Here is a 24,663-nt window from a genome sequence, read left to right as displayed (position 1 = left end):
CTGGTCGAAGCCCTGTGAGTGCTGCTGGGGAGGCTTCTCCACGCCACTCTGCTCGCCCCGTGGAAGTGGCAGCGGGTCTGAATCCAGCCTCCTCGTGGCCCAGTGAAAGCCCTTTTTCCTACACCGGCCTCCCCCCGTGTGTCAGAACCTACACATCTGGCAGCAGCCCGGCTGGGGCTTGTTGTTCCAGGCTCTGCTTCCAGCAGGTTTGTTCTAATGAGCTGAAAGAGAGAGCAGAGCAGAAACAGATTCTGAAGTCAGAGACTAATAAAGTAGGGTGTGATATTAATTTCAGCAGCAGCCTTGGCTAGAACCAAACGTGGCACTTCCAACATCTAATTAGCTTTTAAAAATAAATTAGTCTGGTTTTCATCTGCACATTTCCCATGCAGGACGTGCGGTGTTTGGCTGTGCCCTATTGTTAGATGGTCCCGACTGCTGTTGAGCAGCAAAATTAACCAGACCTTTTGACTTTGCAGTTTGCACTGTTAGCTGTCAAGACATTCTTCTGTAGCCTTCCCTTTCCTTCCCTGACTCTGACTTCTGTGGTTTAAGATGTGGATTCGAGGGAGCAGGATGTGGGAGGCTGGCTACTGGCTTCCATTTACGGGCTTTTAGAAGCGAGTGGAGCTGTGTCTGTTTCTGCTGGCAGAGTCAGGTTCTCTCAAGTATGTGCAAAAGCATTTTTAAAATGAGAATTTGATTTCCTGGTGTCTGTGGAAACCAAGCGGGTTAAAAACCAAGGAAGAAGAATAGCGGCTGCCTTCCACTGAGCGTGTGGGGAACTTTGGAAAGCCATTTTTTTCTTGATCCGCGCACAGTGCAGACAGTGAAACTGCTCAGAAGAGAGCATCGTAAATTAGACAGCGGAGCATGATACACAGAGAAAGAATTCGGGTTCCTTCTGGCCATTACACTTAAAATTGACGGCAGAGGAGGAGGGACCCAATCCAGGCCGGCACGGAGAGGAGGTGCACGGGTCCCGCCTCGCCTCGGCTATAATCATCAGTTTCCCCTGGAAGTTGTGTGTTGGAGATGACCTTGTAACTAAGAGTATCGCTGGCAGTTTGGGAATATTTTAATTGATTAAGATTATTTTTGGACTAGCGATCTTATTAGGAAGGCAGTTGGTTGAGTGGCCCCCTGAGTTCCTATTATCCTTGTAGACAGATGAGCATTAAAAGGTTGGGTCAGGAAGAGCAAGCCCGGTTGTCTTCCCTGAGTCTTCTTGGCCCCTTCTGTTCCTCCCATCCACGCCTGCATTTATGCAGAGCACTCGGGGGCCTGAGGGGCTGTCTCCCAGCAGAGGTACAAACAGCCATAAATCCTAATTAAAAGGTACGTTTTATTTTTCTGGTTTTAAAACGAACGAAGATTTAAGAATTCTTGGAATTGAGATGTGTGTGTATGTTTTGGCCCATCAGGATTAATTGGATTTGCTTCAGCAGTTCGCTGTGCCGTGGTTGTTCAGTAGAACGCCGCTCAGCAATTTAAACATCTTCCTCAAATGGATGAGGCTCGTACAACACGTGTCCTGCGATAATTCTGCTCCTGCTGCTGCTGTAAATGCCGGGATTGCTCAGGACCCAGCGCGAGGAGCAGAGGCAGGTGCTGGGGGCTGCACACACCGGGGGCACGCCGCTACCCCAGGAGCCCCAGGGGTGCTCGAGCCCTGTGCCATCCTGCAACGTGTTGTGAACGTGTGCGTGTGTGCACAGCCCAGCCGTGGTGAGCTCGGTGTGCTCGTAAATCACGCCGGTGCCCTGGAAGAGAGCTGCAGATGAGAGTGTCAGGTTGACCTTCCGGCAAGTGCAGGAGTGATGAGGGAAGATTGATGCCTAGAGAGAAGAGCCGGGGATTTGCAGAGCCTGCTAGGATTAAATTGCCCCTCTCTTAAGCGGAATAGGTTTAGCACCATTAGCCAGCACTTTGGGGAGAGCGGGAGAGCTTTCGCTTAACCTCCTCCAGCGCCTGCTTCTGGCGTGGTCCCGCTGTGATCCCGCAGTGCGTTCCCACCTCCCCGGCTGGGAGCTGCCCACGGGGGCAGCGCAGGGGCTGCCACTGCACACCAGCACTGGGCAACTCGCAGGTGGGCAACGGGTGGGCGATGGGAGTGGGAGAGCTTCTGGAAATCCATGGATCCAGGAAGAGAGAGGATTTCAGCTGCGGAGCTGGAGCTGGGCAGGCTTGGAAGCGGGCAGCATCCATCTTCTAGCAGGAGACAATCCATCTGCAAGGCAGCCTTTTGGAGACCCAGGGGCAGAGCGTGGATGTGAGGATCCAAAACCAGGGTGGTCGGGGATGGGAAGGAGTCAGTCAAAGGAAAAAGCCCCTACTGTGAGCACGAGGGTGTGTGCTGAGATGGCTGTAGCCTCGTCGGGAGCTGGCTCTTAAATCAGCGGAGGTGAGGAGTGAGCAGGTAGTAGGGGATGGAAGAGCTGTGATGTATGAGGGTTTCGGGAAACCACTTAATAGCACGTCTTGCAAAATCTTACAGGGATAAATAATTCAATTTGGTCTAGATAGTAACATTCCTGGATTGAAGTCCTGCTAAAAGACTGTCAGCCAAGGCTGGTGATGAACACAAGAGAGGCTTGTTCTGGGGAGATGTAAAGCTGAGGCCACGAGGATCAATATTAGGTCTGTGTGTGTTTTAACACCCTCATTAATGATCTGTAAGAGGGAGCAAGTGGGGGATATGCATTAATAACATCTACAGATAGTGCTAAAGCTGGAGACATTGGAGCAGAACTCGGCGCTGAGGTTCAGTCCAGAGGACTCCGCAGGTTAACAAACACGGGCAGTGCCAGAAGAAATGGGTGACATTTAAAAGCAAATAGAGCATCCCGTGGCAGTGCTGCCCCACCACAAAGACCCCTCCTGGCCCCGAGGGGCTGAGGGTGGTGTGAGGCAGGACGGAGCCAGTTCGCTGAGGGTCTTGTGGGCAGCAAGACCCCGAGCATGGCACAGCTGCGGATGGAGTCGTGTGAAGCCCCTTCGTGGCCAGGCGTGGGTGTCTCTGCTGGAAACACTGGGTTTGATTCTAATCCTACCTGATTTATAGAGACAAACTGGAAGGGGTCCAGGGCCAGCCTTCGGTAATGTGTACGCCCTCGCTTAAGCCGTTAGGACAGGCACTTGCATAAATGTGTGCCAATTAAGCCTGTGACCATCCGTGTTGCAGTCAGCGTGCTTAAAGCAGCACGGGCTGAGGTTTTCTTCTGGCTGACGTTCCTGGAGGCCACTCGGCTGCAAATTTCTGAAGTATTCAAGCTTCAAAAATGAAACAATTGTGGCAGTACTCAGGGCGGTGCAGTGACAGAATGGCACCAGGAATAAATACAGCTGCCTCTCCTGCCCTCTGGATGAGCCAGCCTGGGTCCCCCGAAATGGCTCAAACCCTAGCCTTGGCCACCCAAAATCGTTTGGGCAGAGAGCTGGAGGCCGTATGGCAGGGAGCAGCCCTGGCTCACAGGTATGAGATGTTGAGTTACAAACAGGTTTTATTTTTCTGAGTGCTTACAAGTACCGATGTTTTAGCAAGGCCAAACAAATTCTCTCTCAAATCATGGGCAGCAGGTGCAGCGCTTGGTAGTGACTGGCATGAAGTCTATTGTCTCTCCTACTTCTCTGTTTATGTCAGTCTGTAACTCTTTTTGCTCGTTATGCTTATCACACAGCTTTTAATAGTTACAGAATGTGCTTGAATTATGTTTGAAATTCAAATTTCACACAAATAGAGGCTTGTTCTTGAACCAGTGTTTGTGTCGGAGCAGTGGAGGGGAGGGAGCTGGTAGTATTTCTTACGTATTACATGCACTCACCAGATTTTTTTCCATTCCAGCAGGAGTCGAAGGAAGAGAGCGGATTGCAAACGAAAAGAACAAAACAGCAGCTGGATAGAACGAAGTTCGCTGCTAAAAGAAAAATTGCACGTAGGTCTCGAGCGTGGGGCTGGGGAAGTAGACGGGTGCTGAGCAGCTTCTGCTGTTTGTGTTAGAGATTATTTCCCCCGCAGAAAGGCTTGGGATGCAGAAGTCCCTTCTCGGGGGTAAAATCTGCCTTCCCGAGCAGGCAGGCTGTCACTCGTCTGCTCCCCAGGTGGCGTGTACGCAGGCTGGGGCGGTTCCAGAATAAGCGTGCGAGGCTGTCTGTGCCTCTCCAGGTTTTGAGATTGGTTCTGATACAAACCTGATCCCAAAGCCCCGTCAGTCACCAGGTGCTCTCCCGTTTGGGCCCCTCTGCTGCTGTCCCTGAAACATTGCGGTGCCCTGACCCGGCGCTCACAGCTTGGGAAGGATCTCGGGGTCAGAGCTGGCAGATCTCTGAAATCAGAGAGATCCGAGAGGGCAGAAAGGAGCCAGCCATGCTGGGCATCATACAGAGGGGTGCGAAGACACCGAGGGCGTTTTTATACATCATTTTGTTGTTACCTAAAGCGTTGGTGCACCCACATGGGCAGCACTGTATGCGGTTCTGCTCCCTGCATCCCAAGGACGCGTTGGAGTCAGGGGACATCTGGGGCAGGGTGGCTCAGATCACGGTGGGGACAGAGCGACTGCTTTATGGGGACAGACTGCCAAGCCTGGGGTCCTCCCCGAGGAGAGGGAGAGGCTCAGAGCCCGCACCAGGAGGGCAGTGCAGGAGGTGAACGCTGAGCTGTTGTTCACCGCCCCCTGCGGCCAGGCTGCACTCGCTGGCAGTAGCAGGAGATGGGATTAAAAAGGCGGAGGCGAGCTGGCCCAGCGTGTAGCCAGCTCCTGGAACTGCTTGGCACCAGAGGCTGGGGAGGGGGCAGCGGCAGCAGCTTTAACGAGGGATCGAATGCGTTCGTGGACAACGGCTCTAAAAACAGCTGCGAAAGGGAACGGGCTGGGATGTTCCCACTAACATCCCTCGTGGAGTGGCTGTGGATGTAGAGGCAGAAGAGATCGCTGCAGGCAGTCTGTAGGGCTCCGTGTGCTGCAGCTGCTGGGCTGGTGCAGATCACCTCTCCCGTTCCCATGCTCCAGGAGGCGGCGGGCCACCCGGCAGGTTAAATTCAGAACGTCTTAAAATAAAAGAGGAGCAGGCTGCTGCAAAACCCAAAGCAATCACCGAACGAAACGGAGCAGCTCCACGAGCAGCAGCAGTTGGGCTCGTCAGCCCTCAGAGGGCTCGTGTGAATTAACTCGTTTTTAATAGAGGCCTAAGGCCATAGCACGGAGCAGCCCGGCTCGTGGTGGGAGCTGAGATCCACCGTGCGTGTCCTGGCTGAGGTGGGGGAAGAAGGGCTGAGGTTGTTTCTTTGTTTTCCTTCTTTCTCCTCAAAGAAATAGCACTCAACCCCCCAAAAAGGTGCAGGTACCAAACACACGGTGCTGAGATCACCCAGCTGCTGAGGCTGGATGTCCTCATTGCATCTATGAGGCTGATGTAAGGCACGGGCTGCATTTCTGGGTACCGAAATTCCTAATAATGATTCCTCCCTTCCTGGGGCAGGGCTCGGCGGTGTGTCCGGGTGCCAGGCGGCGCTGCTAGAGAGCGGCCGCGTCTTCGTCAGCTGGCGGGCCCATCCCCTCGTTCATTGGAAGCTATAATTAGACCTTCGGTGTTTGCTTTTAGGCAAATTAAGATTTGAAATAGTAATTATTTTTTTTTTCCCGGTGTCTTTAAATAAATTCTTCAAATGGCGAGGCAAATCGCTCTTTTGTAACGACGCGGCGCTGCTGGGGAGAGCAAATTCTTCCTCCTCGAAACTGGAAAATTTCAGATATTTGCAGGCTGTGGCTATAAAGCATCTCCTCCCTTTTTTTTTTTTTTTTTTTGCTTTGTTGTGGTTTTATTCATTTTATCCTAAAGCCATAACTAAATGTGTCTGTGACGTTTCATCCTGACAGGATAAATGGGAATACAAAAACCCCGAGAAGTCTCCCTCTCTTTCTCCGGATGTAGTCAGTGCTCTAAAGCACATTTGAATGTTTTTACTGTAATTGCACTTTGGGTATGTGGAAATACTGAGATCCTGCATTTCCATTATTTTTGAGTAAATCTCTTATTAGTAAGTGTTAGAACTACAACTAGTGGGGTTTTGCATCTAATTCACTTTGCAAATGTCAAAATGGAACATAAATCGCTTAGCAAATTGCCGTATTAGCATTTAAAAAGGCTCTGAAATGGTTTAATTTGTTTAGGGCTGCAGTGTCTTAAAAACAGCTCCCCCCGACCCTCCCTCCCTCCTGGGAGTGGGGCTCCCGACGCCTCCTCCCGCAGCGCGCCCCCGCAGCGCCGCTGGCCCCGGCGCTCCCGATTTCTGCTCGGCGTGGATTATGACCTCTGTAATCCACAGCAGCTCCGGTAAAACGTGGCCCTGCCCGCACACGGTGCCAAAAAAGGACGGGATGCGGTGTGTGGAGTCGTCTCCAGCCCCTCAACCAGGAGCAGGTCAGCTCTCCGGGACGGCTCGCACGGCCAGGTGGAATTGAAGGCGAGATGTCCCCGTCTCCAGAGCACCTACTCGATTGGAACGTGAATCAAGTGCATTTTGTTTGTCGCTGCTTTCTTTGCCAGAGGCAGCATTTGTCTGGCACATTCCCTGTCCCCAGAGGGGAAATTGCTGTGCCAGGGAGGGAGAGGAAAACAAAATGTACGGTAGTAACTCGCCAAAAAATGTTTCTTTATACTAAGCTTCATGGATGTTGATAGCCCGAACTGGTGAGCGCTCAGGCCCCCGTTTAATTCCAGCACGTGGGAAGGCTTGTGATGGGGGGACTGGTCACGTGCACCGGTTTCCTTGCACATGTCCAAATTTGCAGGATCTGGCCCGATTGCCGTGGTGGTTCGGGCAGGGAAGCAAATGAGGCACGTGCTGGGTGCTGGGGAGGTGTTTGGTACCGGGGAGATGCTGCTCTGGGGACGGAGCCTTCTTCAGCCCCCGGGCTGCGGTGTGCTTGCCATTAAAGGCTGCGTTTTTTTTCCCTGGTCCCTGCTGGCTGGAACGTTATAGAGTGACTTTGTCCAAGGACAAAAGATCCCCACGAGCCCTGCGTGCGCTGTAGTCAGCCTTCGCTTCAACTCCTCTCTTAATTTTTAAAGGAAATTATTTTTAAAAGAGAACCTCTCTAAACCCAAGCGCTGATTTACTAGGACACGGAAGGGAAATCTGATGGCTGGTAATCAGAGCAGCCAAAAAACGCTTCAAATCCTGCTTGGGTGGGGGAAAAAAAACCAGCCTGACACGAGCAGGGAGCTGGGGGAAAGGCAGAGAGGAGCGTGCTGCTGCGGGGATAGCTCGGTGCAGCCGTGCCACGGCCAGCACCACGCCAGCTCCTGCGAGGGAGGGAGGCTGCGCTGCCGCGGTTCGGTGGCAGCTGGTGGGGAGAGGACGGCTCGGAAAATGGGAGCCGTAACTCCTGAATGTGTCTTCATCCAGGGAAACCTCTGGCCTGAAAGCGGCTGCCGAGGCATGTTTAGTGCCTGGGTGGCCCTCCTGCTCCACTCCCTTGTCCGTGGAGCTCTCCCGGGCTGTCGGAGAGCGGCGCCGCTCGGCTCACGCATGAGATGGCGCGGGCAGGATTCTGCCTGAAGGGGGGAGACGGGCTTTGAAGGAAATCTGTCAGTTTGTTGCGAGCGTGGAGATGTATTTTTCAGCTCCTGAGAGTGCTGTTGAGTTGTTGTGCAAGCTGCGCTCTGTTCTGCAGGCATTGTGTGTTTTAAGCGTAATGAAAGCGTCGGGTTGAACCCAAGTAAATACATGTTTTCCCCAGTAACTGCTCGGCTTCTGAAGAGCCGGTTTCGGGTTCTAGCTAGCTCTGAAGGAGGAATATTTCAGGGAGAATATTTTGCTGGAATAACAGTTACAAGTGTAGGCAACCTGCTCCCCATGCATGACTGCCTTAGTGATGCAGTGGCACAGTGATGTGAGCAGAAGGGGGATGAATGCATGCGAAAGATCCTTCATAATGCTGCCGAGCCGGTAACGCTGCCCTCCGTGGAGCTCTCCACCTGCAGCTGGGGGTGAGCAACGTGTAGCTCTGCTGTTCCTGGTTAGGTCTCCCGTGGTACTGCAGGTAGCTTCGTGTCAGAAGGCAGTGAGACGTGCTGCTTGGCTCGAAACCAGTGCGTTAGAGCTGATCTGCTCCCTGTCCTGCCTTGCTCCCGAGTCTGTCCTATAGAACGTGGGCATGGCTTGGAAATCTTCTTCCTCTGTCCTTGAGCATGCATTTCTGTAGCTGTAGAGTGGCAGTAAGATGTCCGGTTAATGAACCCAAGGAGTCAGAGTTTACACTGCTGTAGAAACCCTGACTGATGTTCCTGACCGGGGTTACTCCTTTCATTTCGTGTTGCTTGCTCTGGTGTCACTGATGCCTCTTCAGGAAGGCTGAGGTGTAGATGCTCATTGTTCCCGGGGAGGTGGGACTCCTTGGGCACCTCTCCCACGATGCTGGGTAAATGTAGGGTGCAGCTCTGACTTGACATTCCCCTTTTCTCCCGCTGTAGAGATGACTGAAGAGGAACAGTTTGCGCTGGCCCTGAAAATGAGTGAGCAAGAAGCCAGACAAGTGAACTGTCAAGAAGAGGAAGAGGAGGAACTCTTGAGGAAGGCCATTGCTGAGAGCCTAACTGTAAGTGTGCTTCTGTGAAGAGGCTTATTACTAGGGTTCTTCAGCAGCGTTGCTTTCGGCGCTTGCTTTGCCACGCTGCACAAAAGGAGGCTTTCCTGGAGCTCTCGCTGCTCCAGCGTGAGCTGGAAGCAGAGCAGCCATGGGGTAGTTGTTTTGTACCAGTCCTAGTGAGCGGCACATGAAGTCCAACCTCATCTGTCCCCCGTTTTGGGGTGTAGGGTTGTGCTGTGGGGGGCAGGGTCCGGGTTTCTGCAGCCCAGCTGACAGCCCGTGTGGTGGGAGCATCCTTGCTCTGCCCTGCCGGTGGGAACGCACCTCTCAGAGAATCAACCTCTTGTCTTTCAGAGCTGTCAGCCCTCGGAGTCCTCTGATGCAACCCCCCAGCTGTCTGAAGAAGCGCTGGGCACACCAGGCCAAAGCCGCCCCGCTGAGCAAGAAGGCTGTGAGCTCCTGGGAGGCCTGGCGCTGCGCCCCGACACCCCTCGCTCCGAGGGCAGCTCCCACTCGCAGAGCACCAGAGCTGATGGGAACGGACAGATGGATGTCGCCCGGAGCCCCCTTGTAGTGTTGAGGAGGTTAAGCCAGGAAATCGTTGAAAGCTCCCTAGTATCCAGCATAATCGTGTCTCCGGGGAAGAGCCAGCCTCTGACAAGGTCAAGTGAGAAGCCTTCCTCGCCGCCTAAAAGTGATTCCAGTAACGTGTCGCCCAGCACCCTGGGAGAGGACCTCGTGTCTCTGAGTCCCACCTTTGGCAGGGCGTCTTCGGGCTCCTGGCAACTCACACCTCGGAGACTGTTTGCGAGCCCCTCCAGCTCTTCCAAAGCAGCAGGCCACGAGCCAAAAGAGCAGCCCCTGCCCTGCACTGGCCATTCCGCGGGAGAGGCCAGTGCTGGGAGCTCGGGCAGCCTCTGGAAGAGCTGGGCCGTGGAGGAGAGCAGCAGCCCCAGGAGGAGCGGTGGAGGGACAGGTCCCAAACACACCTCAAAGCCCAAGCACGCTGCCAGAGCCTGTGCTTCCACAGAGCAGGAGGAGGTGCCTGACAGTTCCCCTGAGGTCTGCGTGCCAAATGTGGCCGAGGAGAAGCACAAGCAGGAGGAGGCGAGAGACACAGTACACTATTACTGGGGCATCCCCTTCTGCCCCAAAGGGGTGGACCCCAACCAGTACACCAAAGTCATCTTGTGTCAGCTGGAGGTGTACCAGAAGAGCCTGAAGCAGGCTCAGAGGCAGCTGTTGCATAAGAAGGAGTTTGGAAACCCAGTCGTGCCCAGCTCTTCTTCCTCGAGCCGAAATGAGCTTGGGAAGGGGGAGCAGATAAGTAGAGAGAATGGGGTCGCCGATGATGCCGAAGATGGAGACCCAGACATGCAGAAGGAGTGCGAGAGCATCACCTGGCTCCTCCCTTCGAAGAGGAGGGAGGCAGAGAGTCCAGGGCACAACATGGAAGAGGAGAAGAACTCCACTTCCGATGACGAGCCGACCACGAGCTACTGCCAGGTAAGAGCTGTGACGAGCAGCGGTTCAGCAGTCGCGCTCTTCCCTCCATTTTAGGATTCAGCCCCTCCTGCAAAGCAGGCGCCGCTGATAAGCGCTCCTCTTAAATTTAGGGGCTGCCTCCCCCAGCCACCCAGCGTGCTGTGCAAGGGAGAGGAAAAGCCTGCAGGCTGATTTCCCGGCTCAGAAGTGGTGGGGGCATCGTGCAGCCTGGCAGCTGTCCATCACTGCACCACCGAGATAAAGACTTCCAGCTGACGCTTCCTTCTCGGAGGGGTGTAGCCTGGCAGGGCGTCAGGGCACCGAGACAGCGCTCTGGCAAACCAGCTTAGAAACCTGTGGCCGCGTGAGGAGCTCTGTGTTTCCCTCCGCAGACAGAAACGTGGCTGTTCTCACACTGCAGCCTCTCCTTTTCGCCTCCCCGGCTGAGTGCTGCGCTCCTGCGGGTGCTTTGTTCCCTCGTGGTGCTCTGCTCGCAGCTCTGACGGGCTGGGCCTGCTTGCAGGTGCGTTCTGCCTGCCTGGGGTGATCTGTCACGAGATCTGTCACGACAGCAGCACTCGCTGTCCTCGCTCCCGTGCCTGGGCACCTTCTGTCCGCGCCTGCTTGTTGGGGCTGGTAGACGCTAGGTGTCAGCCTCTGTCTCTGTCAGGGCTCTCTCGCTGGAGCGGAAGGCAGCTTTCTGTCACTGCTAAGTTTAAACAGATTGCTAGTCAGATGAAGTATTTATTACTGCTGTATTTTAGGTTTGTGTCAGCCTTTTCCAACCCTCATTTTTCATAATGACTTCACTCCCGGATCATTGTATAACTTTATCTTCTCTATGACTGAAGCCTCGGCTCTGTTGTTCCTGTTTTCGAGTGTATTTGATCATTTACCCTGGTGTTAGAAAGATACTTAACTTGTTTTGTGATATTTATATTCTGTCTTGTAATATTGAACACTTAAGAAAAACGTCATGTCTGCATTTTCTGCTTGCAGAAAAAGTGCAGAGCAGCCTGTGCTGAAAAGTGACTTTTGGTGACAGTGCTTTGGCTGGGTGTAGCGGATACAGATTTAAACAAGCCTTAGAGGTGACCTGCAGAGGAAAGAAGCAGACTTGCGCCTTTTTCATTTCTTTTGGATGGTTACAAACGATCTGAAGGGTTCTTAAGGCAAACTGTTCTTATTTTTTTCCCCTCCCTGTCTTTTTCTTTGGAAATGGAAGTCGTGGTACTCCGGAAGATTGGGGTGGCTGCAGATCTGCGGCTGTGCGCGCTAAACCCCTCGGGAAGCTACAGCAGCTGGGAGGGGCATGAACTTTTAATTAGTATTGAAAAATATGGGTGTTTTTTTTTCTCTTATTATCCGTGTAATGCTAATGCTTAATTAATTCTTGGGGAGAAAGTGGTTTTAGTGGTGCTGAGTGGGAACTTGTAATGTACTCATCCTGACCACAAGAGCTCTCCTAAGGAGCTGTAAGTGCGTGGAGATTTCGTCTTCCTGATATTTTTAAGGTGAAAAACCAAGGGGAGGAGCAAGCTTGAAAATTTCAACCCCGGGCAAAAATTTGCCAGTCTTCTGTTTAGTGGAGAGAGAAGGATGTCTAAATACCTTCCATCTGCCTCCTGCCTCCTGGCTCGAGAGGTTGCTCCCTTCTCCTTTCGCCTCTCTGCGCAGTCGCACGCTGAGGCCAGCGCAGGTGATTTACTTGCAGGATCGATCTGTTTGATGTTTGCTTGTGCCTCGCCTCCATTTTTTCTCCTCTATCAAATACAATTCCAGCGGCGGTGACAAAGGACAGGCACAGGGCAGCGCTGTCCCCGATGTGCTGCGTGCCTCGGTCCCGGTGCCGCCGGGGGCTGCTTTGCCGGGGGGGGACAGCGGGAGATTTGGGGCTGTGCTGAGGCCAGAAACCATCCCTGCGGGCTCCCAGCTGCCCTTGAAAAAGCCTCATGATGCTCTGAAACCCCTCGCCTGCAGCGGGCAGCGACCTTCCACCGCGGCAATGGGCAACCCGAGCGGTCATCGTGGTGGAGACATCTCCTAGCCCCTGAACCTGCCCCGACAAACCTCAGTGCTAGTGGCATAAATTCCTTCGTAGCCTTTCAAACAAGGTCGGGGGACTCGTGGCCTCTTAAAAGATTCAGAGGAAAACGACCCAATTCTGGAGGATTGGGATCTGGTGACCTGAATTAGCGCCATACCTTAAAACGTATACACCAGGAAAAATGAAATTGTGGCAGCGGTTGTGAGAGGGTTTGTGACTCCTCAGATATGTGCAGCTCAACAACAACAACAAAAAGTAGAGGAGGAGGTGTGGTATTTTATGTTAATGATGTGTTAGGCTGCGAAGAAATAAAGAAGGGTGTAGATGAAACAGAATATTTTGGGGCTGGAGTCACTTTAGGGAAATGTGGCATGAGGCTTTGTGTTGGGGCTTGCTGGGGAGGCGCAGCAGCCATCTCGTGCCGGGGTTGATGGAAGCTGAAACCTCTGGTGGGAATCAAACCCTGAGAGGAGGAGGGAGGAAAAACCCCTTGGATTTCTTGGAGAAACGGCATGAGAAATCGCGGGCCTGCCAGCGAGGACTGCTAATAAACCGTTGTAATTCCATCTGATTAGAGAATGGCAAGCGTGATGTGTACACGGAGGGAGAAGAAAGGGAGCCGGGTAATGACTGACATGTTAGCCTGACCTTGGCAACGCACAAGGCTTTTGAACAAATTTTAAAGGAGAGAATAAGTGGAGTCGGAGAGGTAAATGAAAAATGGGATAAAATGCACATGGATTTACCCGCTGCAGATTGTGCAGGTTAATCTGTCCCCGCTCTTTGATAGGACAGCTGATTACCCAGCTGGGAAAAATGCAACAGATTTTATCTGTAGGAATCTCAGAAAAGCGCTCCTTGTGGTCAGCCGGCAGCTGTACCAGTTGATCAGGTCACCCAAACTCAGAAAAATGGATCTTAAAGCGGGGTGGGTGAGGGCTGCTGGAGTGCTTGAAGACACCCAGAGCCCTGGGTGGTTCGGCTCGGCACAAATGGGGCTGGGCAAGGGCTGTGATCGCTGCCACCATCGGGATGGGTGCTGGGAGCAGGCAGGGACTGTGGACGTGAAGGACAAGGTTGGCATGAGAACGGATGGATGTGGGCTGTCCAGGAAGACGGCTGGGCAGCCAGAAGTACTGGCAGGCACTGCTGCAGAGCGCTGCTGAGCTCCTTACCGAAAGGAGCAGCGGAGGCCAAAAGCTGACAAGTTCAGGAGAGATACTTAGCTGCTTCTGGAAGAAAAGGAAAAAGAAAAGCCATGCTGCACACAGAACCTGATGACCCAGCAGAGCCTGTCTGGCCTGCTTAGCTGTGTGGTGTTTTATACAATATCCGAATTTTTTTTCTTTTCCAGGCCTCCCAGGTGCTGTCTGCAGAGGATGCACGCGGAGGTGGGGAACCCATGCAGGCTGCACAGAGGTGAGGAGGGGGAATTCAGCAACCCGGGTCCGTGGGCTCGCCCTGGGGACGTGGGCTCATCCTCTCACCAGGAGCAGTTTGGGGCACGGTCTGTGTGGGGCTTGCTGAAGCCCTGGGAGCTGTGGAGGCTCCAGCAGCAGGTCCTGCTGGAAGGGGGCGTGCAGCTGCTGCTCAGCCCTGTCCCTGGAAACACACGGCTTGGGAGCAGCCTCTCTGAGAGGCACAACTGGGGAGAAGGGATCAGTTATTGTTCTTGCTCTCTAAAACGTGCGAGTACATCCTTGTACAAGTAAGAGGACTTGATCCTTACCCTCTGAAGCTAATTTGACACGGTACAGTAAAGCTGTGGAGATGGGTAGGTGAGCTAAAGGTGAGTTACAGCAGCGTGATCACATGCTCTGCCTTTGAAGGCACATATGCAGCATGGTGAATGGTTTACAGAATTTCTGTGTGTATTTTTATATTCTTGCCTTGCTGCTGAAGAGGAAAGAAGGGAGGAGGAAGCCAGACGGCACTGCCTATCAGCCAAAGATAGAGTGCAGTGCTCCAGAAAAGCCACTTCAGCAGATGACAGGTGTGGGACAAGTCAACATGATTTTCCTCAGATTTAAGCCTAGTCTTTTTTTTTTCCCCCCTTTTTTTCTTTACTTCCTGGGGGATGCAGTTCTGCAATGAAGGCTGTGAGAAGGTCAAAAAGGAGAGGGTTCAAGGAGCAAATTGCAAGAGGGGGCAGACTTTTTTTTTTTTTTTTTTTTTTTTATTGACTGGGTTTTTAAAATTTAAACCCGTTTTGAAACAAAACTGCCAACTTTTCTTAGGTCTAACAGCATTGGCCCGAGTGGTTAATAACAACCTGCTGTTGCTTGCACCTTTCTAACAAGCTTAAAGCTCGCCTTGGGGAGCAAAAGGAGCCTGCAGGAGCTGATGTGCCTGTGACAGATGAGCGTTTGCTGCTGTGTCAGAGCAAAAGGCACCGAGGTGTACGCTCTGGAGATCTGCCTCCCTCCTGCTTGAGGCAGGAGAGGCCGGGGCTGAATGTGCTGAGAGGGAGATCTCCTCCTGCTGGGGCTGGCTGGGGATGCTCCCCCCGAGGCCGGGACTCACCTGCCTGCTGCAGCCCCTCACCTGGCAGCTGGCACATCTGCAGCACGACAGAATCAAAAGGCTGCAGTCTTTGCAGTTCGGTGCACGTTAAGGTTTGCCATCTGGCTCCTGGTAATTTGCCACAGCAGTCCTCCCCCTGGGGAGGCTCGGGCACCCCGAGCTGCTGGCCTCGGCGATGCTTAATAGGAAAACGCCTCTCCGAGCTGTCGGGAGGTGTTGGAGCAGTTGTGGAAGCGGCAGAGTGGCTTCTTTGCTTTCTGCAGGCCACTCTGCTTGATTGTTTTATGCTGTGTGCAGAGCATGGTAGATTGGAGTTTTAATAAATGATTATAGGCTTTGTTACCAGGAGATAGTTGGTGTAGCAAGAAATGTGGTTTGACTTCAAATTGATTAGCCCATTTTATAAATGTCATAGCAAGTTGTTTTGTGTGAGTCCTTTTGAAGTGAGCCCTGATGTTAGACACAGAGTAAAACATGCTCAGCCTGGTTTCATAACAAATGCTTTGAGATGCTTTATTTAGAGAGAAAAGCCACTTGTGATTTCCTATCAGAATTTTGTTATTTATCATAAATCAGCAGCGCCTGTTCTCTCCTCTCTGAGGCCTGTGGTTGAGCCTAATAAATCTTCTATTTGTCAGTGTGGGGATTCATGTTTTTTAAGTGTGTTCTTGCATACTTGATCAGACTAATCAGGAAGCCATGCAAAGCGCGGAGAGTGTCAGCATGGGTGCCAGACTTCAGCAATGCCTGCCTGTTTCGGAGAGACACTGTGCTCGGTGGAAAAAACCAGAGGAACATGAAGGTTAAAAGGAGCGGGGCAGCGTGCGGTGCTGTGCCGAGGAGTGGCCACGCCGCTGCCGCTAGGACTTGCAGGGAGGCCTGGCATCGTGCTGCATCCTTGCTGCTCCTGCCTGCCATGTGCAGTGATGAGAAAGGAAATCAGTGCAAAGAAGGAGGGAGTAATGCAGGATTGAGCAAGTCTGTGTCTTTCCTCTCCAAGGGTTTTGTTCCCCAGATGGAAGATGGTACCTGCACAGCTCCCAGATCTAAGAGTAGAAAGAAGCAGGAGAGCCCTGCAGGTATTTTTGCTCCCCTCACATGAGATAGAAGCCCTCCATAAAGACACAAAGGGTCACTGTATGAAAATTAGTTCTTTGGGGAGTTTCTGCTTAGGACAGCATTTTGTAGCAGTGCGTTTCTCTGTTATCCTGATCATTTCTGGCTATCAAATAATGACCACCTGGAAATGGCAGAGTGCTCTGCTCTTCTGAACTGTGCAGGACAGGCAGGGGCGTGTTGTCACACCTGCTGGATTTGAGTTTTATATTTATGTTTTGAACAGCATCTCCTTGTTGACCCCACTTGGCAGCAGCAGGAGCCCAGATATTGCCACAGAGAACTCTGCTGAAGAAGAGATCTCCGTTTGCCCAGGTAAGAGGCACCTGGGAATGTTCCGAGCTATGAAATGAATGTTACACACTTATAAAATGCAGAGAAAAGAAAAGAATTTGCAAAGCATTTGAACAAAACAAGTTTTCCTTCCCAGCTGTGTTTATCAGGGCTGAAATTATCCGAATAATTTTGTTTTCGTTCCCTGGTTTTGGACCCATTCCCTCTAAGACAATGTTGCAGCTCTGTGGCCAGAAATAGCTGGGTGCTTGCTGCCGGTGAGACCAGAGGGGTCGTTCCAAACACAGTGCCAGGTGTGGTCTCTGCAAGGCTATCAGGAAATGTTCACATTTTTCACTGTCAAGATATGTACAGCATGAGAGCTGAAGTAATTTTTTTTGGTCTCGCATTAATTAAGACTGTTTGGGACCAACAAGTTTTCCTTCCTTGGTCTCTCCTACCACATTTGAGATGTTCCAGTTCAGGATTTTAAGTGAGGGAAGTGATGAAGAGCCCGCTCCTGGTGATGAGCAGCTGTAGGGAGAGGCCATGGCAGTGCTTGGAGGCACGTTTTGTTGCGAAGGAAAGCCTGGAGGCCTGATGGTGTGAGAGCGTGACAGACCACAGAATGGGAGCTGTGTTTGCTGTGCTCCTCAGATGCGAGGCCGATCTCTATTCTTGCATTGCCTCTATCCCAGCAGTGTCCCACACACTTTCCCTGAGTCTAGTCTCACTCCCCATGAAGCTGCAAAGCTGCAGTGGCTCTGTCCTCACACCATTGTGCTGTGACTCCTAACCCCTCATCCAGCTGTGTTGTTGCACATTGTCTGATAACATTTGTGACAAGTCTAAAAAAATGTTTTAAAACTGTGAAAATGCTGTTACGAAACGGGTTAAGTTACATCAAGCGAGGAGAAAGTTTGGGGGCCACAAAGCTGCGCTGACATGGAGCTGTTTTTCTGCAGAGACCCAGCCGAGTCCACTGGAAGCTGCTGAGCCAGAGAGAGAAGAGCTCTGCTCGTCCAGCAAGGACTCACCTATGCAGGTAAAAGAGCCTGAAGCTGAGGATCTGTCGTGTTTCCAGTGCTGCTCTCTAGATCTTCAGTTCAGCTGGGCTGCTGGGATCCTCATGAACACTTCTCCATTCACTTTTCTCTGCTGCTCTGTAGTTCCAATCCCTTTTGGCCAGCTGCATCTGGAGCCTCTCAGTCCTGTAGCTGGAGATTTGTTATCAGCTGCAGCTCGTTCTTCTGTATCCCATGCACTGCTGTGCTGGAGGACGTCCTCAGTGGGGACAGCAGCCTGGTGCTTGCCCAGGGTCAGAAGTGCAGTGCTCAGTGGTGCAGAGGGACCTCAGTTACTCGTGTTAGGACACAATTTTACCTGTTACAGTCCTCTGAACACCGGTGGTTGTTGGCCACAGACCATCTCCAAGAGGCTGAGCAGAGATTCACCCAAGGGGGCTGGGTTAGGATAAAGATAGCAACGAGGTGTTGAGGGCTGGTGGTGGCTTGCAGCCCAAGGAGAGGGAGCTGGGCCCAGGAACCTCGATTTGTATGCAGTAATGGTTAGCAGCAGCAGTGAGCCAGTGGCGGGGCCGTCCTCTCGGCTCCCGATACAGATGTGCGCTGTTGTGTGGCTGCTCTCCCTGTGTTGTCACACCTGTGCAGCAATTGCCTCGCAGCTGTCACTGTAGCGACATCTGACTTCAGTTCCTGCTTCTGATAAAACTCCCTTTGTCTATTAATTTAGAGAGCGATATCAAAGGGGTTGCCAAGTGCTCCTCTGGCAGGGTACGTGAATACAGAGCCGCGCGGCTCTTGACAAGAGGATTCATTTGTGGGAAGCTCACTCGGGCAGCCTGCAGCTCGTACGGCGCGTCTGCAGCTCCGAAGCCTCATCGTCGCGGGCCTCTTAATTTATTAAGTTCTGCTCCCGTGCTCCTTCCCTTCCGCAGGTCCCTCGCAGCGCTGCTCAGTCGATCAGAGACTGCGGCGGGCAGCGGCTGCGGTCCTGTGCAGAGCTGTGCCTCAGCCCTGCAGGCACGCTGATGGCCCGTTTGGCAGGACAAGGTGCTGGGGCTTCCTAGGGGCTGTCCCACAGCGTTATCCTCGGCAGCAGGCACCAGCCCCAGCCCGCAGCCTCCCAGGCAGGCGGCAGCAGCAGCTGCCCGCGGATCAGCAGTTAGCACGAAGCAGGCAGGGACCGCTGGGACCGACTCCTTCCTCGCAGATGCTGAGCCAGGACACGGGAGTCTTGTTCTCGAGCTCAGCCTCTAGCATCGCTCTTGGCTGGTTGCTGGCTGCGAGCGCTGCCTCTCGTAGGCAATTTGCCCTGCTAGAGAGGGGAGGCGCCGGTCCCTGCCTCTGCTGGGGGTGACTGGCTCCGCAGTCGAGGTTTTCCGGACTGCTACTGCAAGGTTTTGTGCACGCCGTTTCAGGGCTGCGGTATCTTTTGTTACAGCGTGTTGCATTTCCATTTAAAATTAGTAATTTACCACTGAATGTAGGCGGGCAGGGCGTGTGGAACCGGTGATCTCCTAAGACTGATTTAAAAATGGCAGCTCGAAGGCACGGTGCCTGCTGCTTTTCCCATCATTTTTTTTTTTTTGCTGTGTTGTCTGACTAGGATAATGCGGGTTTGATCCGATCATTCATATTTGACACATCTTGTTTTTTTATGACTCCTCTTTGTAACGCCCCACGGTGAGGACTTCGCGGGATGTAGTGACACTGAGAAGTGAGAGCAGGGGATGAGTGCTAATGCTGCAAGCGATGTGCTCCAACAGCTTGCGTTTGGCTGGAGGAACTCTTGTGGCAACTCCTCCGTAGAAACCTAGTGCAGAGTCTCCCTGGAAATCAGTGCAGTGTTTTTGGGGGTCGGTACCATCGCCTGTCAGGCGGTGTCTGGGAAAGATGAATTTTCTGACTCGGATTCTCAAGTTTAAGACGCAGTCGTGCAATTTCTTGCAGAGCCTCTCTGAGTCAACCAAGCGCTCTCCCTCCCTTTGGAACATAAAAATGAGGACGGATGCTCAGCATCAGGCCCTCTTTTGGCAAAGCAAGTGTTAAACCAAGAAATACGACAACGTGCTCCAGCAGCACCGAGCATGGTGGCTGGCCCTGGTTACTGCTTCCCTGAAATTGCACCGTTGGAGGGATGCAGGCAGCAGTTTTACTGCACATGTCACTGCTTAGCCCTACGAACAGAAAGCCCTCCTATGCTATTTCCCTCTAGGTTTCTTCTACATGGTTAATATTTAAATAATTTTTAATGGAGAGGGGGAAAAACATTTCTCTTTGAAATATGGAGAGATTTTGTAGCAAGCCTGACTTGGCAGAGCCCGAACTGTGAGTGAGATGGGGGCAGCCTGCTGCGTCCAGGGATCAGGAGCAGCGCAGGGAGCAGCCTGTGGTGCTGGGCTTTGTAGTGGGGCACCTCTGCAGCTGGGTAACCAACGCACAGAGAGAGCATGGGGAAGTGTTAATGAACAAACATGGGCTGTGACATTTTGCCCTGGCAACGAGCCCCTGTTAGTAATGTCGTGTGGCACGGGGTTTTTGACTGCGCTGCCTCTCGTGGGTCTGTGTCACCTCTGATGCTGCTCCAGCCACGTTCCCCGTTGAGCAGGAGCTTCCCCCGCGATCTCGCCGTGCCGCAGCCTCCCTTCGTCCTGGGGAAAGCTGTGTTCCCAGACAGCGCAGCCTCTGTAGTGTGGATCGTGTCCAGAAAGTGATGAGCACAAGTCAGGTGTTGAACTCTCGCTTTGCCCCATGAATTTCCCATCAGTTTCGCTTCTGAGCTTTCCTGATTAATGGAAGCTTTGCCGTTTTTCTGTTAGGATAGGTGGTGTTTGCCTTAAATGGTGTGCACGGCTGTGCAGGGAGGCTTCACCATGATTCAGCAGGACATGTTGCCTTTGGAAGAAGAATTAGACATTAGTGCTGCACAGTTTACTCAGGCAGCGGTGTTATTTCTGACCTGTGTGTGAGGAAGGGAGAATAAAACTTACCAAGAAAAAGCAAGTCTCTAGGAGGGTGAGCAGCTACCAGCCAGCACAGAGCACTGCAGCTACCAAAAAAAGAACCAACACCACTAACTGTCTGCTTTTCCTCTCCTTCCTTAGGCCAGTGAAGACGAAAATGCTGGCAGGGCTCTGGCTGAGGGCAGTCCCACAGCTGCTGACCGCGTGTCGTGCCCGCTGTGCGACAAAGGCTTTCCAGCTGCAGAGATCGAGCTGCACGCTATGTACTGCAACGGCGTCGTGGGAGAGGAGCCTGCCGAGGACAGCCCAGGTCTGCCAAACTCGCTGTCTATTTGCTTTTTGTGCTGGCCTCCCTCTCCTGGCACTTGCAGCCGGGTGCTGGAATCCTTTTCCTCCCGGGATATTTGGTGTGTGGCATGGCAGGTCGGGAGGTTTGTCCTCTCTGCCTTGGTCCATCTCAGAGCTGGCCAGGAGAGTGTAGCTGGAGACTCTAATAATTTCCAGCACCTCCTGCACAGAGCTCTTCGCTCTGATCGGCTTCATAACCGACCCCAGTATTAGTCCCAGGGAAGGTCTATAAGCTGAGCATTACCCAAGGCTCGAGACCTGGCTGTTTCACACGATGTTTGCAAGGCACATCTATTTTGAGTTTAGTGAGGACCTGCAGAGGATTTGCCAGGGATAGAAAATGGCAGGCTCCAGAGCCATGCGGGTGAGCATCCTTCAGGCCTCTTAAGAAATGAGAATGTTCTGTACTGCTCCGAGTACAGCCTGCACTGTGCAATGAGCCTGACATTTGTATGTGCAAAAATGGCTTGTTCAGCAGGAAGGGATTGCAAAAAAAGTTTCCCTCTTGCTCCTCCAAAATTGCAAAATGATGGCTATTGATCTGGGAGCTCAGATTTTTCTCCTTCATGTGAAGAGTGAGGCATAGAAGTGCAATCAGAATGCCCGTATTAAATCCTCTTTGCACTCTTCTGTGTCAGTTTTCTGTAGCCAACCTTTGTAGAGCTTAAGTGAACAAATACACCAGTTGGCTATCAGCGTATTCAATAAGTTATGCTTTAGCTGCTGCTTGAAATGTAAAATCTGTTAGCACAATGTCAGGTAATATCAAAGTAGTGGCTTGTAATGAGATTAACTTTGCAGGTTGTGAATATATAATTTTTAGTTGCATACTGGGTTATTAAATGCGATCTAAATCTGTAATGTTTAAGCAATTTGAGCAAATCAGAGCAAGTGCAAGAGCTGTAGCTTCTGCACTCCTCCAGCAGGAAGAAGTTTCTCCATGTAATCTTAATGCAGAGTTGATGTAGCTTTAAAATACAAGGTCCTTGTTACACTAAATCTTTGAGGACGTGACATGGGGCCTGTCAAGACAACACGAGCCAGAGTAGCAGCTGTTACTGCTCGGTGCTGGATTTTGGTGGGGAGTTCTCTCTGCAGGCACAAGCCGGCTACCAGTGCAAAGGGGGAACGGCTCGTGCGGATCATGCAGCATCAAAGTTCCTCTCCCATCCTGATAAAGGTCTGATCTGCACTACAAAACAGAGCGGAATTTTTAGTATGCCTTTTAGCAGGACTGGCTTTGGCCCGGCGGTAATCGGGTCCCCCGTGTGCCTGGATTGTGGGTATATCCATTGATCCTGGGGAATCCTGGCTGTGATCAGGAGAAGGCTTTGAAATTTTTGGCAGTGCAAGGGAATTTATTCTCTCCTTTGGTGTTGGCTTTCAGCAGGACAGAGTTCAAGGCTGGCCTCTCCACTCTGCTTCCAGACTGGTCTCCTCGGGGATGTTTGTCAGGGTAGTTATTTTGGAATTGCTACGCTGCTATTCTGCCTTGTTCAGAACAATCCCCCCCCAAAAGAAAACTAGCCTGGAATAAAAGGGATCTTGGTCTGCAGTAATGGCTCTAAGCAGAGCAATGGTTCTGGGACAAAATCACAGTAATTTGGGTTTTCGATTGCCAGTTATTCTAGTATTTTCCCTGTAGAGACCAGGCTTTATTAGCCATAACACTCTCCAATGCCTGATGTTGTTTGGGCCAGGGCTCTTCATGGAGCTGTGGGCTCCCCGTGCTCCGAGCTGTGCACTTGAGCTTGGAGGAAAACAATGTGGGGAAGAGTCCCGATGCCTGCTGGGTTTTGCAGGGCACCTCCCTCCAGCTCCCAGCGAGCGTACCGAGACAAACATCACCCTAAAAGACCCCAGCTGCTGGGCTGCTCGGGGGGATTTGGGATGAGCCAGGTGGGGGAGATGTTCAGCCCAGCAGAGGTCAGGCGGTAGCTTGGCACATCCATGCAGGTACAAAAGTGCTCTGCTTCCAGGGCTGCTATCTTGGCACCTTTTCCTAGCATAAAACCTGCAGGTAAAGTAATGCAAGGGGAATAAACGAGGTGGGAGAACTGTTTTCTGAAGCAAATGCCAACTCGGGTGTCGGTCCAGAGCCTGTCCCCTGGCACTGCAGCACCACGTCCAGGCTGGGCGCTGGCTTCCTCAGGAGCAGAGCAGCAATCCTGTGCGAAAGGCAGTCAGAGTGCTGCCCTCTGAGCCGTGTCCTGATCTGGTTAGGAAAGACAGCTTCGCTTTTCCTTCACTGCACCGGGTCAGGGGTTCCTGATCTGTCTTCAGACTTATTAATTGGATTTACTCCTGATGGCTTCGGTACCGCTGGTTGCTGTAGCTGGCAGCGTTTGCAGTTTTAAAATTACAAAGGGATGGATCCTTGGCGGTTTTGTTTCTCTTCTCCCCTCTTCTAATTGTGCACCAAAGTCTTCCAGGGGGTTGTACAAGGAGGGCAGCTCAGGCTGGCTGATGTTTAAGGACAGGTTTTCAAACGAGACAGCTGGGCAAGACAAGCTGCAGTTGCTTCCCTTACGTATATACATGGCCGCCCTGGCTGGATGCCCAGACAGCCACATACCTGGACAGGATGAAAATCTGATCATGAATTTCCATTTTCCTGTGGTCTGAGTAAATAAAAAGGAAGAGCCTGCTGTTGCTTTAGCTTCCGTACCAGGTTGGGGGGAGGTTCAGGTCCCAGGTTTCCAGCTCAGTGGCTGGTGTTAATTCCAGGTGAATGAGCGGAGCCATGGAAGTGCTGTGCCAGCTCCCTCTTCCTTCGTGCCACCAGCTGAGGGGCTCTTCACGGAGCCACCGGCTTCATTGCCTCCTGCTGCTGCCCCTGCCCATGCACAGAGCTGCTGCTCTCTGTCTGGAAGTGAGTCTTGGCTGTTACTGAGCGCATCAAATCGCCTTGAGCTTTGGGACGTACTCAATTCCTATCGTCCTCCATCTACGTGCTCCCATCTTCTCAGTTCCCAGGTGAGCCTGGGAAAATGAGGATTTGCACATCCCTTCCTCCCAGAGCCCCGAATGCAGCCTAATGCAGCTGTCAATCTTCAGCGCAGCAGCAGTGCCAGTGCTGTTAAAAGACCTCCTGGCATCGACAGAGGTGGCACTGATAGAGAGGAAAGAGGAACAGAATAGGTGCAGGGAAAAGATTCTGTGCCCAAAGGAGCGTGGCTGGTGGTGAGGGTGGGGGAAGCAGGTGCAGAGAGGAGCAGAAGGCTCGTGCAGCAAGGTGAGGAGCTGGGAAACATGTGGCCTTGCCCCTCTGCGTGCCGGCATCTGGCTGAGCTCACCTGGCAGCCCCGGGAGGTGCTGAGGATGATTTGCCAACCAGGAGAAATGCTGAAGGAGTGAACGGGCCGTCCGCAGGCTGCAGAGCACCTGGCCCAGCACGGCGCCGTGCACCAGGCAGCGTTGCAGGGTTCCCATCACACAGCGGCTCAGGACTGCTCTGTAGGCTGGGAGTTTGCCCCCCAGCGAGTATTTTCCCAAGCTCCTGACCCCCCCAGTCCCGTGGGCTGCTGGTGTGTTGGGGCAGGGTCGTGCCTCGCCAGCATTTGTGGGGATGTGAGCGGGGAGGGCTGGCTGCTGCGCCTCCGCCGGCACCGCCGGCCCTGTTCTCTCCCCCGCGCCTCTGCTGTCAGCAGCACAGCTGGGGGTCTTCCCCTGGGCACCCGCAGAGCTGGTCCTGGAGATCTCTAATGGGCCCATTATGCCAGATGTGTTCACTGCTTTGGGAAGAAAATAGAACTGATTAACACCTGAGCTTGGTGCACGAGGCTCCTGAGACGGTGTTAAAGGAATATTAACAAGTGCGTGCCGAGCTGGGGAGCGGCTTTCACCGCGCTGCCAAACGCACGGGGGGCAGGCTGGGGGGCCGGGGGGTGGCCGTGCTCAGCTGTCCTCCCGAGCACGCTGCCACCTCAAATCTGGGCCAGGCTGAGCTAAAGATTGAGCTTGCTTTGGTACTTGTGAGAAGCAGGCTGTTGGGATCCGTCGTCGCCCACGAGACAGCGTCCACGTCTAGGAAAGGCTCGAGCTTGTGTCTTCAGCGTGGATGTCTCCCTCCAGCCCCAGCAGCTCCCGAGGACCTCGCGGCACATCTGGTGGTTGTGGCTGAGCAGTGACTGCCAGGAAGGGAAGGGCCTCGCTGTGTCAGCACCGTGGGTAGACACGGGGGTCGCCTGACGCTCTGGAAATGGGGTTTTGCAAAAAATTCTGGAGGATTCCCTTTGTCCCGCACAAAATTCTGTGCATCCCTTCCTTTGGCACAGCTGATGAGCCAGCAA

General features: G+C 52.7%; 1 protein-coding gene across 8 annotated transcripts in view; it reads left to right on the top strand.

Annotated features, from left to right (window-relative positions):
* The window catches only part of UIMC1 (ubiquitin interaction motif containing 1), a 36,597-nt gene that overhangs the window by 6,985 nt on the left and 4,949 nt on the right, over positions 1-24,663 (top strand). For 4 of the 8 annotated variants that reach the window (XM_084536115.1, XM_084536109.1, XM_084536110.1 and 1 more), the window contains 7 exons: positions 3,845-3,935; positions 8,479-8,603; positions 8,949-10,100; positions 13,481-13,545; positions 15,992-16,080; positions 17,004-17,083; positions 20,165-20,333. In XM_084536115.1, coding sequence (XP_084392241.1) covers positions 3,845-3,935; positions 8,479-8,603; positions 8,949-10,100; positions 13,481-13,545; positions 15,992-16,080; positions 17,004-17,083; positions 20,165-20,333 — 1,771 coding nt within the window. Of the gene's footprint in view, positions 1-1,381; positions 3,476-3,844; positions 3,936-8,478; positions 8,604-8,948; positions 10,101-13,480; positions 13,546-15,991; positions 16,081-17,003; positions 17,084-20,164; positions 20,334-24,663 lie in introns of those variants that run through there. The other 4 variants (XM_084536116.1, XM_084536112.1, XM_084536114.1 and 1 more) reach the window with 3 other exon arrangements.

Source organism: Aythya ferina (genome assembly GCF_964211825.1).
Source record: "Aythya ferina genome assembly, chromosome: 14".
In the NCBI taxonomy this organism is placed as follows: domain Eukaryota; kingdom Metazoa; phylum Chordata; class Aves; order Anseriformes; family Anatidae; genus Aythya; species Aythya ferina.
This window is presented reverse-complemented; position numbering and strand designations above follow the sequence as displayed.